Source organism: Prionailurus viverrinus, chromosome C1, assembly GCF_022837055.1.
Source record: "Prionailurus viverrinus isolate Anna chromosome C1, UM_Priviv_1.0, whole genome shotgun sequence".
Classification (NCBI taxonomy): domain Eukaryota; kingdom Metazoa; phylum Chordata; class Mammalia; order Carnivora; family Felidae; genus Prionailurus; species Prionailurus viverrinus.
Window position 1 is genome coordinate 162108541 of NC_062568.1, and position 18936 is coordinate 162127476.

General features: G+C 44.5%; 1 protein-coding gene across 3 annotated transcripts in view; it reads right to left on the minus strand.

The window, feature by feature from the left end:
* Positions 1 to 8115: 8115 nt before the first annotated feature.
* The window catches only part of PGM1 (phosphoglucomutase 1), a 71964-nt gene continuing 61143 nt past the window's right edge, over positions 8116 to 18936 (minus strand). Inside the window, exons 9-12 of one of the 3 annotated variants that reach the window (XM_047872550.1) lie at positions 15956 to 16139; positions 13340 to 13474; positions 10784 to 10891; positions 8116 to 8649 (exon numbers count right to left, since the gene is read on the minus strand). In XM_047872550.1, coding sequence (XP_047728506.1) covers positions 10802 to 10891; positions 13340 to 13474; positions 15956 to 16139 — 409 coding nt within the window. In that variant the 3' untranslated portion in view covers positions 8116 to 8649; positions 10784 to 10801. Of the gene's footprint in view, positions 8650 to 10240; positions 10892 to 13339; positions 13475 to 15955; positions 16140 to 18936 lie in introns of those variants that run through there. The other 2 variants (XM_047872549.1, XM_047872548.1) reach the window with 2 other exon arrangements.

Genomic DNA, 18936 nt, shown 5'->3' on the forward strand with positions numbered 1-18936 from the left:
AAAATTCTCTTTATCTTTAACCTTTGACACTTTAATTATTGGGTGTCATGGTGTGAGCCTCCATAGGTTCATCTGGATGTCTGTTTCCTTCCCCAGCTTAGGGAAGTTTTCAGCTATTATGTCTTCAAATATGTTTTCTGCCCCTTTCTCTTTCTCTTCTCCTTCTGGGACCCCTATAATATGAATGTCTGTTTACTCAACATTGTCCAAGAGATCCCTGACCCATCCTCATTTTTAAAAATTCCTTTATTCATTTGCTGCTCAGCTTGTGTACTTTCCACCGACCCTGTCTTTCACATCACTGATCCATGCTTCTGTATCCATATCTACTACTGATTCCCTCTAGTGCACTTCTCATTTCAGTTATTGTATTCTTTAACTCTGATGTTTTTTTATATTTTCTCTTTGTTGAAGTTCTCATTGGGTTCTTCCACTCCTCTCTCCAGCCCAATGAGTATCTTTATGATCATTACTTTAAACTCTTCATCAGGTATATTGCTTATCTCAGTTTCATCTAGTTCTTTTTCTTTTCTGAGGTTTTGTCTTGTTCTTTGGAATATATTCTTCTGTCTCCTCATTTTGCTTGACTTTCTGTGTTTGTTTCTATGAATTAGGCAGAACTGCTACTTCTCATAACCTTGAATGAATGGTCTTGTGTATGGTCATCCCCAGTCTAGACTGTGTAAGCCTGGTGGCTGGAGCTGTGGCTGGAGTGGGCTGGGAGTTCTAGGACACTCCATGTGGGGCTGCCCTGGTGGGACAGCTGGGGCTTTAGTGGGGGTGGGCGTGAAGTGGTCTCAAGGCTTTCAGTAGAAAGAGTGTCTTGGCAGGAGAGCTGAAGCTTCAGTAAGTGCAGTGAGATACCCCAGGGGGTTCTATGCAGGGGGCACCTAACAGGACCACTGGAACCGAGCCAGGAATGGCTGGGGGTTCCCAGGGTACTCTACACAGGGGGTGCCCTGGTGAGGCAGCTGGAGTTGAAACAAGCATGAACCTGGAGCACTCCACTCCAGGGATGCCCTAGAAAGCTGTCTGGAGCTGAAATGGTGTTGGTCTGGAATGTTCAGGGTTCTTTGCACCTGTGTCACTTTGGCAAGATGGCTAGAGCTATACACTAAAGAGGTATCCTGAGGAAGCAGGCTGGCAATGGTGCCCAGTCCCTACTCCCATCTATCAAGGTCAAAGGGAATGTAAACCATGGCACTTGCTAGCCCCTCTGACCAAGAGAGAGTTCTAGCAGCTCCTTGGCTTTTGGGTTCTAAGGATGGTACCTTTATATTCTAGTTGCCATTTTAAACCATGTTTTTTTTCCTGTCCCCCCCAGGGTCTTCTTACACCACCATTTGGGACCAGAAGACTCTTTACCAGTGTGATTTTAATGTGATGTATTACAAAAAACTTCCAAATTGCCAAGCAGAGAATGACAAGAGTAAGATCCATTTAAAGAAAAAAAAAACTTTTATAAACATATTGCCTAGGTTATGTCACATCACACTTAACGTGATCTAATGGGAAATATCCAGAGCTTTGAAACCTATACCACTCCATAACTTAAGCTCTAACTTCCAAAGAAAAGCAAGCAAAGGCTTGACCTGATGATCTGGAAAATTTTACTCTGAAGTTAAATTTTTCAAAAGGAGGAAAGCATCTGGGCTTTAAAAAATAATGCCTTCTTGAAGTAACAGCACCTTGAATTAGTATTTCAAAATATGAAATTTTCAACCATATTTAGTCAATTTTTCTCTTATATTCCCTGGGACAGAAGGTAGCATAAGGCAAGTACCCATTGTTAGCTCTAATTATTACACTGCAGGAAGTTCTCTGCAAAAGGTGTGGATAGATTAAATATGAATGAAATAAGTGCTGAAGAAACATGAGAAAGAGAGGGACCAACTGATGGTGGCAAGGAGTCTTAGGTCCACAGAGCATTTTATTCATTCATCGGTGCATCACAATGATGGAGATGAAATCTGAGAGGTAGTGATGAAAAGCAAGGACTTGACTTACTATGTTTTAGCTGAGATCTGTCACTTATTACAACTGTGACCTCAAGCAAATTACCTAAACTCTCTGCACCTCTGCTTTTTCATGTAGAAAAAGGGAATAAAAATTACATGAAAAGTGTGCAATTAAAAAAAAAAATCCTGGCAGCCTACTGAAATAAGGGTCAGAGCCAAATTTAAATTGCACTGAGGTAATAAAGAAATGTGAATTTTTCTTGCTTGAGTTTATGGACTCACTACATATTTACCGAGTCTCTTCCATGCACCAGGCATTGAACCAGACTTTGGGAATACAATGCAAGACACCATTTTTCTCCCTGAGACATTACTGTAAGGAGGTACGAAGTATTGTGGTCACCCAGAAGAGACTTACTCCTGGCTAGGCAGATCAAGCAAATTTGTTCTTGTCTTACCTCAAATTCTTAACAGAAATCCTGATTACTCTAGCTCATCCTTTTGAACCAAGCCACAGGTCATGTGATAGGTTGCTGACTCGAGGATTGGCTGCCCTTGAGTCAGGTGCTCACCCCTGGTCTAATCAGCTGTGGCCAGGAAATGTGATGGTGGCTCATGGTACAAAGTGTGGTCATACCCTCTCCCCCATCAGAAGCTGGTTTCTCTTAGAAGAGGAATGGGGCACAGCAGACCACACTGGGGCACAATAAGGAAAAATTTTCCAACAGATCTAACAGTGTGTGCAAAGTCGGGCCAATGTGGAAAAATATGAGATATTTGGGAAACTATGAAGATGGGAGGATGAAGAAGTGGATTGTAATTGGAGATAAACCTGGAAAGGGAGGTTGGGGAGGAGCTAACTGGGCTGAACATTGTCCCCTTGCTATGGAAGTCAGGACATTCTTTCACTGCAGGACAGGAGTGAGGGTGGTGAGAATCATTATCCCACAAATGCTCACCATGGGCCACTCTGGTTCAGAGTCATACTGGACCCAGGAACGGGAATCCCTGGTCACTGTTGTCAGAGGTCCTCTTCCCACCTATCCCCCCCCTCCCCCCACCAAAGAGTCATTTTGAAGGTAATCCTTTTTTCTCTGGAAATTGCTAAACGATAGAAAAGAAAATCTGCCTTGAGCATACAGACAGGAACATAAACCTGAATTCAGGGGTTCTGAGAGGAGCTGTTCTTAGGATGCCAAGCACTTTCCCCACAGAATAACCAGTACCAGACTGATTCAGGGAGATGCGGAGATGTGGCAAGCTCCCGAGTCTTTCTTCCATAAATCAACCACATTGCAAGGGGTGATCTACTGATGACACTTAGGACCCCTGAACTTGGGCATTGACCTCTTCCCAACTATAAGTTGTGCATATATGTGTCTCTACCACTACCATCCATCAGAAGAAAACATTATTATCAAAGTGTAATAAAATTTTATTATCAGTTTATCTTGCCCAAACCATCACTAAAAAAAATAATAATAATCTGAAAAAATAAATTTATTTTTCAATGGAAATAACCAAGGCCTTGGTTCTAGCTCTAGGTTTTACCTGGACTTTATAGTCTGATCAACTCAGGTTCAAATCTCAGTTCTACCACTTGCTAATTTCAAACTCAGGCAAATTACTTAATCTCATACAGTCTCCATTTGCTCATTTGTAAGACGGAGCTAATAATTCCCATCTTTCAGGTTGGGATAAGGATTAAATGACAAGGTGTATATAAAGTGATTAAAGGTATCTGGTACCTAAGAGGTGATCAATATACGTTATTTGTAGTAGTAATCTGTATGATTTGGGACAAAGAATCTGATTGCTAAATGTCGTGTTCACTGCAAATCTGTTACACGGCACAGCTGTGAAGATTAAATGAGACAGTGAGTTGAAGTGCTTGGAAAAGTGCTATACAAACTTTAGAATTCATGAAGTCACATATGGAGGACTGTTACAGCCAAGGCAGCAAAGTGGCAGATGGGAAGAGTCAAAATGTAGAAAAAAGCTGGGACCATGACCTTAAGATAGTGAAATCAACCTCTAGTCCACTTCTTAGTTTAAAAATACCACTAAAATTATTTTATTAGTATGGTTTAGGCTGTTTCTGAAATCAATTGTGATTCATCTCATTTAACAGTAATTACTAATTTTCTCCATATTGTGAACATATTTTTCATCAATTTACAGACCGGCTGTTCTGTAGGCTTCCACACCCTAGGTGAAGTGTTTGTTAAACATTGTAAAGGTAAGAAAGTAAGAAGATTCCCAAGTAGCAAATAAGTTTTTATTCATACCCCCACTGCAGTGATTAAAATTTTTCGGTAATTTTCCCCCTTTAAATTTAAATTTTAGTTAACACACAGTGCAATTGTGGTTTCTGACTACTATTTCTTGTCTAGTGTATTGTGTTGAGTTTTCTGGAGCCCTGAGCTTAGTAGAATCAGTGCTGCAATCAATTTGTCATGTCTGTCATGGGTATGGGAACGTGAGATGGTATCTGGAGCCCTGAGTGTAGTAGGAACGGTGCTGCAATCAATTTGTCATGTCTTTCATGGGTATCAGAATGTGAGATGGTAACACGTGTCTATACTCAGGTAAGTGATGGATGCCCCTGGTGATAATAATTTCTAAATTAAATTCATTTTCATACTCACATGACTCAGAATGGTATATTCACTGGAAGAAAATCTGAAAATTGTGACAGATTGTATTTTCCAAAGATGCCTACAAGAGCTCCTGTTGCACATGTTCTGCTATAAATGACCTTGCCACCCACACCCCCTGCAAGAATAGGTAGGATGTAACTCACCTACCCTTGAATCTGGGCTGGCCTGAGTTGGTCACAACCAGTAGGATATAGCAGAAGTGATGCTACATGTCTTCCACAGCCAGGTGGGAAAGGAAAATATAGCTTCTGCCTGACTTTCTCAGTACACTTGCTCTTGGGAAGCTCCCTTTTAGAAGCTAGCGCTGTGCTGTGAGAAACTCACGGTTAAAGAAGTCATGAGCCAGAGAAGCAGTCAATAGTTCCCAGTGTCTGGGAGCCTCCAGATGATGCCATCCCCTGGGCATGTGAGTTATTCCCCAGCTGTTCCAGTCTTCTCAGTGAGGGTCCAGACACTGCAGATCAGACAAGCTTTTTCCACAGTGCTCTGATTTCCTGACCCACAGAATCCATGAGCATAATAAGATCGTGCAAAAGTTTACCACCACTAGATTTTGGGGTGCTCTGTTATACAACAATGGTAAACTAGAAAAAGAATCCCAAACACCCAAAGGATGGACATGGCAGGTCTGCCTTCTCCCTCGTCGTGTTTGTGAGACTCTGTAAGACCCTGTAAGCTCCCAGAGTTTCCATCTCTTTATCTGGGATAATAATAGCCCTTTTAATCACAGTACGAAAAATGAAGTCAGAAAGGAACGGAGACAGAACTTTTACAAAATAACACTGTCGTGAAAAGCAAACAGATCGCTACTCTTAACTGGCTTTTCTGTCGGCTGGACAGCAGCCCTCTGAATCACAGAAGACATACTTTTTGGAAAATAGTTATTAGCCCACACCCACAAATCCAGCTTAATAGATCTAGGTAGAGTCTACATGTGGTGAAAAACCAAACCAAAGCCCTCAAAAGGTCCCCAGGACAAGCAGACAGACATGAGACACAGTCTTGCTGGCAGTGACCTCACTCCTTTTGTGTAATGACATGCCAAACTGTAAGAATGGGTCTTGCTCTCATAATAGGAATAGAAGAGCCTCTCACTCTTCCCCAAGTACATGCTGTGTGTGCCAATGGTGTGAGGCCCGGGGCTGGTGTACCCACCTTGCCTGTCATGGCTTTCTTTCCGTGAATCTGCTCAGAGGCAGTCTTCAGGGCCTGGGGCTGCCTTTGTTGACTCTACTCCTTGAAGAAAAATAACTCCTTTCTATATTCAGGCTAATTTGGTAGAACTCTTCCCCAACTATACCCCCAATTAACGTTTGTAGCAAGGAGAGATAAAATACTTTTTAACATTCAAATTAAGTTTTACTCAAAGTGACCATGACACGTGTATCTCCCATCTGCTGCCAGTAGCCATCCTGACCCTCTGTCCTGGGTGCTGTCTCCCTTTCAACCTCTAATGCTTTATTATGAAAGATTTCTTGGTTAGAAGAACATTCACAAGCTGGGAAAGTTGGTCAACTAACTTGTCACCTGCAAAATGAAGCTACTCGTACTCCATGGGCTGGGTGGACACAGGGGGGTCACAGCAAAAGTCGCATTCTGCCACGCGACTAGATTCCATTCACTCTTTCCAGAAACTGTTCACTGGACTTTTACTATGTGGTGGGCATAGGGCAAGATCCTGGGTTAATACTGACAAAAAGCCAGTCCCCAGGAGCTCGCAGGACAGTGGGAGAAATGGAAAGTAAACAGGCTATTAATATAGGGCATGGTAAGTGCTGTGAGGAGGGTTCTATAGGAATACCTGAAAAAGTGCTCAAACCAGACTTTGGAGGCTCAGGGAAAGGTTCTTGGAGAAGACAGTATCTAAGGAACAAGCAGGAATTGGGGGGATATCGTGGAGGGTGGGATGGAGGGGAAAAGGGATGCAGGCAGACCGAAGAGCAGCTACAGAGACATGGAGCCATCAGAGCACAGGACTTCCAGAGAACCATGGGTGGTTCTATACGGCTGAAGTACCAGCCATAAGGCCAAGGGCAGAGGACAAGGAGTTGGTGGGGTAGGCCACAGGCAGGACGTCTGGCCTTATTGGTGACACACACAGGCACTTGGACTTTACATTTGAGAGAGCACTTAGCTGATGACGAGGGGAATGGATCAGAAGGGGCAAGAATGAAGGCCAGAGGCCATGAGGGAATCTCTGCTGTAATTCAGGCAAGATGCAGTGACTCCAAGCATAACGGTTGACATTACTCACATCATTACTCTTGCTGGGAGTTCAGAACATGAAAACATGAGGGGTATGTCTCCTACACTTTGTAATATGTTTTCTAAAGGATTCTTACACAGTAAGGCCAATATTTGTCTAGTAGATGAAAAAGAAACGCAGAAGAATGCAGCATGGATGAACTCCGAGGCAGAGGAAGCAGAAGGACCAAGGCCCCAAGGCCTGGCCTCCCCCGAAACACAGTGAGCTTAGCCTTTGTTTTCATTCTCTGGGGCAAGGCCCATCCCCTGTATGCCTGGCCATTTTCTGGACCTGGGGAACATCCCTGACATGGAATCTGCTTCTCCAAAGTGAAAGCAGAAATGTCAAGAGGGAGGGGGAAAGTGAAATTTCAGAGTTCAGCCCCAAACAGTTCCAACCCAATTTTCTCACTGTAATCCTCACCACACCCCAGAGAAAACAGGCCTGACTCACAGACCACATCAATCCTGGCAGGCGGGGAAGCTTGGCAGCAGGCCGCTGGCCAGCCTCTCAGGGTCCCATCCCCCAGCATTCCTGGTGGGCGCATGTGTTGGGGTGTCTCTCTGGAAGCCAGAGGGAGGAAAGGTGGCCCTCACCCATGCTCACCCCCACTGCTCCATGGCTCCAGTCACCTCCTTCTTCCTCCCCTGAGCTTTTAACTCCCAAACCCGTAGCCACGTGGGGTCAGGGAAAACAGCTGAATTATGATCAGGGATGAGGAAGAAATTTATAAAGTCATTCTAGGGGCCACAGACCTGGGAGTGTCTGCAGCTGATTCAACAGATGGAGAGGCAGAAAAAAGGTCATGGAAAGTAAATGAGATTCTCGGTCAAAATTCCACTTCCATCACATGTAGCTGGAAACCAGGGGCAAATGACTTGAGCTTCTGTTCTGCTTCAGTTATCTGAATTCTAGAACCGGAATAATAACATCTTGCTTGCAGGGTTACTGGAAAGCTTGTAGCCCAGCATCTGAAACTGAACAGGTGCTCAGAAAATCTGGAGTCTAACATCAGGTATTGCCTACACAACTCATAAGGCATTTATCCTGTTCAGTCTTCTATTTGTGCTGACTTCATTCCCTTTGCTAGTGTCACAGGCAGCTGGAGCGTAGCAACTGTGTGTCACACATTCCTCCCTTCCCATGGCATCTCACACTCAATGTGGGTCAATACATATCTCCTGGCTGACTAATATAACCAAGTATCAAGATCCCAGGGCCAAAGGGAGGGCGAAGACAACAATGGCAAAACGAACTTTCTGGCACTGAATGCTCACGGTATGACCCTTTAATAAATAAAATACAGGGGCATTTGTGCAAGTGCAAAAAACCTTTCTTTCACCTGTTAGAAGCAGCGAGTCAATAGAAGGGGCAATACAAAACACTGGCAAACCAGGCAGGGCTGAGCTTCACAGACTGGGGGCATGTCACTGCCATCCAGCAGTGAGACAGTGGGCAAGTAACTAGACTTCATCTGTAAAATGGGGATATCCAGAGCATCTACCTCATAGAGTGATTGGGAGCATGTAAAAAAATATACACAAAACACTCAGAATAATGGCTGGCATTTGTTCGACAAATACTCCTCTTCCTCACATCTGGGTGAAAGCTCAGTTCCATCTGCTGGACTAGACCCTGTTGCTAAATGGCAACACTGGAAATCTCACCCCAGATGGAGACCCTGTCACCTGGAACGGGGGGAGTCCACTCTGGGTCGGGGAGGGGTGCAGAGCTGGGCTGCCTCTCTGGAATAGTCTGTATGGTAAGGTGACTTTGTGGAAATGCCCTGCAAAGCATAAATGCATCACAAGTATTAGTGTTACAACTTTTGTTTTTCTGATACTTAATAATCTAGAAAAAATAGTATAAGCATAATCCCAGTTCCCACTTGCTGGACAACTTACCATGAACTAGATAAACTGCCCACTGCTTTTCCCAGGTCCACTCACTGAATGTTCTCAATGACCCTATAAAGTTGGGACTACTTTCATCTCAACAATTTTTTTTAAATAATTTTTTTAAGTAGGTTCGACGCCCAATGTGCAGCTTGAACTCACCACACTGAGATCAAGAGATCAAGAGTCGCAACTCTACCAACTAAGCCAGCCAGGCGCCCCTTCATCCTAATTTTAAAGATATGGAGAATGGGGCGCCTGGGTGGCGCAGTCGGTTAAGCGTCCGACTTCAGCCAGGTCACGATCTCGCGGTCCGTGAGTTCGAGCCCCGCGTCAGGCTCTGGGCTGATGGCTCGGAGCCTGGAGCCTGTTTCTGATTCTGTGTCTCCCTCTCTCTCTGCCCCTCCCCCGTTCATGCTCTGTCTCTCTCTGTCCCAAAAAATAAATAAACGTTGAAAAAAAAAATTTAAAGATATGGAGAATGATATTCAAAAGTGACTCAAAGTCTCCAGTGGGATTCAAACTCAGGTCTGCTGGCTCCCAAGCCTATGCTTTTAACTATCACATTTTACTTATGGATTAAATATATGTGTTTTAAGATGAGGAGGATGCCAGTGGGCTTAAAATATCCAGCCAAATGCCAGTAATCCTACTGACGTATTCTGAGAGCTCTACTTCTAGCCCCTCAATAGGCATTACGGCATCTCAACACCATAAAGCACACGGCAGTGCTTTGCTATTTAAGATCTCCTGAAGGGGAGGCTGGGTGGCTCAGTCAGTTGAGGGGCCGACTTCACCTCAGGTCGTGATCTCTCGGTCCGTGAGTTCAAGCCTCGCGTCAGGCTCTGTGCTGACAGCTCAGAGCCTGGAGCCTGTTTCAGATTTTGTGTCTCCCTCTCTCTGACGCTCCCCTCTTCATGCTCTGTCTCTGTCTCAAAAATAAATAAAACGTTAAAAAAAAAAATTAAGATCTCCTGAAAATCTTGCTTTCCTTCATCCAAATTAACCATGTCAAGTTTATTTTACCCACTTCCGATGGATCCAGGGCTCAGTTGACCCTGCTAAGATCTGAAATTCCAGTTTTCGAGCATTTCAAGGATTTCAAACTTAGCACACAGAATATTTTGTTTTCTAGCTAGGACATCAAAACAAAATACAACACCTTCCTTTAAAAAAGAAATCTATTGGGGCACCTGGGTGGCTCAGTCAGTTGAGCGTCCGACTTTGGCTCAGGTCATGATCTCGCAGCTTGTGAGTTCGACCCCTGCCTCGGGCTCTGTGCTGACAGCTCAGAGCCTGGAGCCTGCTTCGGATTCTGTGTCTCCCTCTGTCTCTGCCCCTCCCCCGTTGGCATTCTGTCTCTCTCTCAAAAATAAACAAACATTAAAAAAAAAAAACCTTAAAAAAATTTTTAAAAAGAAATCTATTTTCTTTCTGAAATTGAAAGAGCATTTTGCTGTTAAGAAAAAAAAAGACATCAAGAAAGAGTAGCTTATTTTGCTTTAATATCCCAAAATATTTGTGTGACTGGGACTATGTTGCAAACCACGGCAGAAATCTGTAGACAAGTACGTCTCACTCTGAGGAAAGAACTGACTGGAGAGAAGGCACCAGAAATTGCATTTTGCTGGATCACATGTAAACAGTTAATGGGGAAAGAATTCACAGAAGAGAACAAAAGCTGCAGTGTCCTGTCGTTGGTACATCCTAAGGATGAGAAATGGCCTCACTAGCTGATGCTCAACCTCCATCTCACATTGTAGTCAACAGAAGCTGGTGCTAGGGAGACAAATACCCACACAGCAGCAGGGCCTAAGGGCACAAAAAGGAGGTGGCATTAGCATAAGCCCCTGGGTCCTCTTTTCCTCTTTCCCACAAATGGCGGTGTCGCACTAATGTGCCTGCCATTCATCAACAACTGGTTAGTGGAAAAAACGAATCCTAAAAAGCCTGGGTGAATACGCTTTGCTTCTGTCCATGCTCTTCAATCAGATGACTTGGAGGGTCCGGGGTGGAGGGACGTACCGCATCTGGCCTGTCTTCTTAGGTGATAACAGTGGGTGCAGTGCGTCCCGTCCTTTCTTGGAGCTGGGACACCTTCAGAGCAATGGAAATAAGGGGAGCCAACATGACCTGAGGGAGACACAAGGAGAACCTTTTCCATTACTTTCTCTAGACACAGATCCATAGCTCCAGCCCTCGGATTACCTACAAGACCCACAAGTCTGACGGCCTACTCCCTACTCCCACATCCCAAAGACTCTGCAAGTCTAAGCACAAAGATGTGTCTTTCCCCTAAAACCTGCTTCCAGCATCCCTATCTCAATGACTTAACACCACAGTCCATCAAATAAAGCCAATGAACAGCTAAGAGTTACTCTTGACCCCTTCTTCTCCCACATTCCCCTTCTCCAATCTATCAGGAAGCCTATGTGACTTTTACCTTCTAAGTATCTTTCAATGGCCGCCATTTCTCTCCACCTCTCCCAGGGCCACAGATCTTTCTAAATCAATGTTCTCTTTCTTACTTGGAACAATGGTGCTTCTGCTTCCATTTCTGCATCCTCTAATTTGTTTCCTACACTGTATCCAAAGAGATCTTTTCAAAATGCAACAACACTACCTTCCCATCTACCTCTCACTTGTGGGGGGGGGGGGGCAGAGGGAGAAGAGAATTTTACTGTTACAGAATAATATAAATATGTTATAAATATTATTTATAAATATAAATATTATTCAATATTTTTTAAATTAAAAAATATATTTATCTAGCTAAACTTCCCATTTTACAGATGAGGAAACTGATATCCAAAAAGATGAAGCGATTTCATCAAATGTCTCAACGGCAGAGCCAACAGTAGTTCATTTCCTACTGCCTACTGTTGCTTTCCCTAATCTTAATTTCCACCAACTCATTATTCCTGGGTGAAGGCAACAGAAGCAACTTCACATGCTGACCACACTGCTTGCCATTCCCCCTGGGGCTCCCACAGTCCCAGAAAGTGTTGAGGCTGATGCCCAGCAGCTCCAGATTAAGGAAGGCATCTCCTGGCTGGAACAGTGGTACACCTAGGTATTGTGAGCACCTTATACCCTTCAGAGCCTCCCACCTCCTCCCACTTCCCTCCTACCCCCTGAAGACTATGGTTCAAAGAAACTGATCTTTCACTCATTCTTTGTATCGACCATGTGCCAGGTATTAAGACAAAGAAAACAATTCCCTTCTTCCTTTCCTTTTGCTCTGTCATTCTGTGGGTCTACAATACAGACACCATTGCCTCTGTTAAGTTTTAGGGATACCTATAGCACAGCAGAGATCTGGCAGTGATTGAAACTGGAGTCTGGCCACTGTAAAAAATATAAAAGTGAAGCATCCTCTCACCTCCCTCCTTTTGTAATAACAACAACTATCAGAGCCACGGTTTCTCAAAAGCTCATCCTATGTGCCAGGCACAGTATTTATAATTTTGCATCCCTCACCTCCTCAAATCACTATAATGACCCTATGAGGCAGGTAGGATTCTACCAGGAAACCAAAGCTCAGAGCACTGAAATGACTTGCCCACAGACACACAGCTACTCAGGCGGCAGGAACTGAATTTAAAACAAGATCTTTCTAACTCCAAAACTTATGCTCAAAACCGCTATGCCAAGGTTTTCCAAATGAGCTTCCTAGGATTTTAATTAGGTGTCAGAGGAAAAAAGGCTTTGTGGAAAAATAAGCATGGTGAGATGCCACTTAAACAGGTGTCTTCACCAAAAGCTTTCTCAGAGCCCTTAAGGCACACTGCGTATTATGTGAGGAAGGGCTTAATGTACCACAGCACTTCCTAAAAATTTTGGCTATGGAACTCTGGTTGGGGGAGCATTTGTCAAGACCAGTGCATGAGGAACAAATGAGGTGAAAGTCCCCTGTGTGCCAGTGTCTCCCCCCCCCCCCCGGCTCCTCCCCTTGGGTGGCTGTCCTCCAAGTTCTCTGCCCCACCCCTGGCCCCAGAGTCCCTCCTCACTCTGACATACTTCTGGAGACTCTTCAGGTAGGGCTGGGAGCCCAAACCACCAGGCTGCAAGTCTGCAGGTTCTTCATAAAGACCTTTATTTCTGGGTCATGAAACTGTCTGCCCCACCACCTAGCGTGTGCTCTGCCAGAACAGGCAATGAGACCAAGCAAAGTGGCAAATGACCAGTGACAGATCAGAACATTGGAGGAGGGGCTGATTTGAAGATTAGTTGTCCTGAATCTGCTGCTTACTGGGCATGTAACCCTATTAACTGCCACTTAACCTTTCTCTGCCTGTTTCTTTATCTGTAGTAGGGGTAATAATAGCGTCTACCTCATTTGAGACTTAAATGAATCAATCCAGTTGGGTAATGGGTTTAGAACAGAGCATGGCAAATAGAGAGTACTGATGTAATTGTTAGCTAGGACTGCTGTTAGGATGTACTGAAGGAGACATGGAGAAAAGTGAGCACATGTGTTTGGCCATTTGAGAAATGGGTTGTGATGACACAGACTCAGTGCAACCTCTATCATTCCCTCCAACAGAAAGAAGTAGCCTGGGCACAAGGCTTGGGCATTACCTGGGGGTCCTGGTAGATCTTGGCAATGTCCTTCTCATAGCTGTCGATATATAGTCGAACGGTGGCCCCTGCACTCCCAGTGCCGCTCAGTCGAAAGATGATGCGAGAACCATCTGCAAAAATGAGCCGCAAGCCCTGGAGAAGAAAAGCAGAGATGTCTTCCCCACATGCTGGAAGGGAAACTGAAGGCTGGAAAATTACAAGGGGTTCATTTTGGAGATCTAATTTCACCCATACGTGATCAATTGGAGGATTAGATTCTTGATAAATGGCAGCAGTTAAGCCCCATGAGTCTGCCTTGGTCAGCCTGTCACTGCATCCAGCCAAAGGGGGCTGAGCTCATCAGGGGTGGGGGGGTAGAAGCATTCCCAGGGTCAGTGGGAGATCTGACCTGGGGCGCAGGGATGCTGGATGACACAGGCCTGCCCTCCCCACCTCTCCCCACTTCCCGTAATTTATGGACTAACCATTCCAGTTTGAAGCCTGATAAATAAGTAAACAAATAAGCCACTAGATGCAGAAATCTGATCCCCAGATCAGGAGGAAAACATGGACAGAATGGGCTGAAACCAGAGCAGATGAGATTCCAGACAGATGAGAGGAAGAACTCTTTGCAAAATACTGATGGAGAACCTCAAAGAGAGAACAGGAGGCCCAGATGGCAGAAGCCAGCTCTTCCCAACCTATCAAGCAGGATCCTGTGATCAATCTCCCCACCCATGACTGAGGACTCAAAGCCCGGTCCATGTTGGCGCCATGCCAGAGCCATGTCCCTGACCCCCTGCTGCCCTCTTTCCCCGCCCTGGCAGCGTCTCTCGTCCTCAACAATCTTGCTTCAGGGGACCTGTGGTTGAAGACTAGGGTAGATACTCTGTGGCGACAGGTAGGAAGGTTTGGCAAGACAGTTATCTGAGAACTCTCTAGTCTTTGTGAGCCTGTCATTCTCCCATACAAAGAAGAACTTTGCATAAAGCCAAAGACCAGCCAGAGGGAAAGACACCGCTCCTCACCTGCTACTGGTCACCCAACCCCATCGAGGGCTTAAATGTGCCATTTAGCAGTGAAGACAGTAGATGAAATGCACACAGTACATTCCTGACTCTGTCGTCACAGGGGGGATACAGCTAACTCCCGTTTACCATATCTTGCTTTCTAGAAACATATCGGGTTGGTCTACCCCATCCAGACCTTCAACGTGAAGCTTCTAAATTCTTTTCACTTGATGGCAGATGCTATATCTACTCCACAAGATTCTCCCTCCTACCTGGTCTTTGATCTAAATGCCCAGACTTTCTGATTATAGAATGCAAAGCTGCTGAGTTCCTCCTCACAGAGTGCAGAGAGCAGCACACGCACTCATGCTGACATCCTTCAGTTCCCCTCCTCCCTCCTCGCAGGTGCTGGGTACATGGCAGAGTTGGGGTTTACTTTCTCTAAATGCCCACTTTCTCTCTGAAGGCTTCTCTATAAAATCTTCTACTCTGCTCGGCCATCCCCTGGACCCCACCCTCTCCCTTTCCACAGCCACCCTCTACTCCACCCTGGGCCTCTCTTTCTAATTATCCCAGACATCACTTACAACCATCCACACTGGACCCAGAGTTCTCACAGGGGCTGAAAAGGCATAGGGAAGAAAGCCCACTGTGCTCCTATTTTGAGGATGGGAGACTCCTGGCACTGAGGGCCACTGTGACCATGCTCCATCCACCCATCCACTATCTGCTCTCCAGAAAGGCACTAAATCAATCCTGCAGTACATCTCCTTCAAAGCTGTCAGATGCCTTGACAAGGACCAGGCCAAAAATCTGGGTCTGTCAGGAAAAAGCAAACTGGGGAGCTGTAACAGAATGTTCACCTCCTTTATTATCTCTGCTTCTCAATTATTAGTGGGAAGTCCATCCTGTGACAATAGAACCAGAGGAAACAGGACGCCAGGCCCTAAGTGTTTGTGAGAAGCCTTGAGAAGGGCTGACCTAGCCTGCAGCCTTGGGTCCCTGGCACCCACTGAGGGAAACCCTAACAGCTCTGTCTCCATCCAGACACAGCCCAGGCTCTCAACTGTGATTATCTAGATGAGCGCTGCTGTGTTAGGATTGGCTGCATGTCACATGCTATGGGTAGTAATAGTTAACATTTCTAAGTCTGGAATGCCTCGTCATTTTTTTTTCTTCTTTTTTTAGAAACTAGAACATACCATAGGAACGTCTATGATAACGACACTCTTGCGGCTGGCATTGTGCTATCATCTCTTGAGAGAAAAAGGGATTGATACCTAAGGCAGCTGTTCACCTTTTCACCTTTAGATTCTAGAGCTTCTTTCTGCACACGCCTTCAACACAATGCCTTACGTGGGATTCTGGAGGCTGTAAAAATCCCTCTGGAGCTGAGGCTAAGAATCCCAGGAGGAGGGCATAGGGAAGTGCATAGAACCAGGGCAAAACCCATTTCCCTACGAGTATGTTTGCATGTTGTGTGTGACCCAGCAGAGAACTGTCAACCCCAGGAAAACAAGGCAGCAAAGGAGAAATGATCGAGGGGCTTTTTTCCTTTTTCTCGTGAGATTTCATAGATGAGGCTCTGAGGCCTCTCTCCCAATTCACATAAATCTGTTCCTACCTGATTCCTTGAAATGCTTCCATCCACTGGATCACTGTATTCAAAGTTGTCAATTTTCTCCACAGTGTAAACTTTATCACCCACTGGGAACTGTTTCCCCACGAAGGAGCGATCGGATATCAGGGCCTCCAAATCCTTCATCATTTTGTTGGCACCCTCAGCTTCCACCTCCTCATAGTCATACCTGCAAGAAGTCACAAAGGCGGGGCCCCAGGCTGACTTCAGATCACAGTAAGTAGATTACCACTTTCTTCATCATTTGTTTGGCTGTCCCCCCAAAACCACCTAACTTCAGAAGAAGCTGGCAAAAGGCTGACCTTGTTCGTCTCTGGGGAGGGAGCAGGTCGGGGATGAAAGGAAGGCTTTGCAGGATTTCAGGAAAGGGTTAGGAGCTTCTGAATAAGCAGAAGACTCCCATCTTGGCTTTTGTACAGAATAAGCTCTCAGAAGCTTCAAAGAAAGGCTTTTGAGAGATTCTATCTAACATTTAATCACCACATCCTGAGGAGGTAGAATTAAATGCAATGTTATCTCTAGAGAACTCTGCATCAAGGAGCATATGACTCAGGCACTTCCCTTCCAAACTCCTAGAGCTTCTTTGGGATAAATGCTGGGCCAGCTCCCAGTCTGGGACCTGCCTGAGGCTGCTGAGATTTTGGCCAAGGAGAGTTCCAGTCTCCACAGGAGCTTCCTAAAGTAAGGCCAAGTTTTCACTGACCAGATGGAAGGAGTCAAACCCTAACTCTTTACATCTGAAACACCTCTGTCCTTTCAGTGAAGGTGGATTCTGGTCCAAAGTGCTTTGGCTTCATCCCCACAGAGGAGGCCTGGTGTGGACACAAAAGGGTCAAAGCAAAAAAAAAAAAAAAATCACAAAAGAAATTCTATAACTGTTATTATTACTCCAAGAATTGTTCTGGACTTCTTTCTTATGAGGTTAAAGACTCTTACAGGTGGATTTTTCTTGACCTAGTAGCACACACCCTCTTGAGAGAGTTATTTTTTAGAGGCTCAAGACAGCAGAGTCTATATTTATTTGTGATAGTGAAACAAATATGATATGTGTAAGATGACACCTCTGAGACATGAGAAATACTGGGGAATTAAGGCCAACCTGTTCTGGCTCCAGATTCTATGAATCAAGGACAAGAGTCTCCTTAATCTTGAAGTCAGCTCTTTCCCCTAGTTAAAATGATAAACAGCAAGAAATTACAGCCAGGTGTTTGTGCTTTACATCTGTGACCTTTGGGTGTTTGAGGGAAGTGTTCTATAAATCCTAGGCACAGAGGGGTATAATGGAAAGAATCTGGGCTTTGGCCATAGAGCACGCGATGAATCTAGCCCCTATCGGTTACTAACTGTACAGCTATGGGCAAGTTGCTTCATCCCTGAGAATCTCAGTTGCCTTATCAAGAACTGCTTTGAGGCTGATACGAAACAATGCAGCTGAGGCGCCTGGCACTTTTGTTAAATAAATGAGGGTACAGTGGAGTCTTAATTAGCCATAAATGTAGGTTCTAGGGACTTTATTTGAAATACTTATATAGCAATTATTTTACATTGATAAAAATATGTTAAAATGGTTTTTAGATGGAGACTTTTAACTGGTTCAAGAGTGACCCTTTCCTTCTCCAAACAAACCCTCCTAATCTTATTCCACTCTGGCTACTATTCACTTGTTAACTCATCCATTTATTTATTCAAAGCATATTTACAGGGGCACCCGGGTGGCTCAGGCCATTAAGTGTCCAACTTTGGCTCAGGTCATGATCTTGCAGTTCATAGGTTCGAGCCCTGCATCGGGCTCTGTGCTGACAGCTCAGAGCCTGGAGCCTGCTTTGGATTCTGTGTCTGCCTTTCTCTCTGCCCTTCCCCAGCTCATACTCTGTCTCTCTCAAAAATAAATAAACATTCAAAAAAAACTCAGGGGCGCCTGGGTGGCTCAGTTGGTTAAGCGTCCAACTTCGGCTCAGGTCATGATTTCATGGTCCGTGAGTTCGAGCCCCGCGTCAGGCTCTGTGCTGACAGCTCAGAGCCTGGAGCCTGTTTCAGGTTCTGTGTCTCCCTCTCTCTCTGACCCTCCCCCATTCATGCTCTGTCTCTCTCTGTCTCAAAAATAAATAAACATTAAAAAAAAAAACAAAAAAAAAACTCAAAGCGTATTGACAGTGTCACTACAAGTGAGGTGTTTGGTGATACCATAAAGAACAAAAACAGAAATGGTCCTGTCTACATGACACTCTAGGCTCTAGAGAGTTCATGACTGCCATTCTGAATTACCACGTTTTTCTGGTTGTTAGAAAGTAGAGATTCTTGCCTTGGTTTCCAGGTACTGTTCCAGTACCACGTGACAGCTATTGCTTATACCTTCCTCAAACAAATAACTTTAGGAAGACAGCAATGAACTTCTCCAAGGTTGATAAAGGGATTCTGATTAAGGACGCTGAATTGCTTAAGGTTAAATTCTTACTGACTATCCAGAGATCGTGGACTATTCAATCCGTGACATATTTTTTAAATTCTCCAATTTAACTCACCTATTTTATAGAAAAGGCAACTGAGGTCCAAAGAAACTACATCTTTGCATTTCTTACATAAACAATTCATCTACTCTCCTTTTTCTCGTATTTCCTATGTAGGAAATATGAGAAATTCTAGGAAAAATTTTGTTAGATTTTTACACTTACCAGGGGAAGGCAAATTGGAATTAGTGAAAAGCACTACTCAAAAAAAAAAAAAATTAATGCTTTTTAAAAACAGAAGTGTGCATGGCAAAGAGGAATTACTAAGTATTCAAAGTATTTTGTTCACTGCTGAATCCCCAGTGCCTGGAGGAAAGTAGGTACACAGTCAATATTTATTGAATCAATGAAAGAAGTATTGACAGGTATGCAACCTTTGGGGACCTATTTTAATGAGTCAGAAAAGTTGATTTAGACTAGGCATAATTGTTTCCATAATTTCAAAAAAATAAAGTTTCC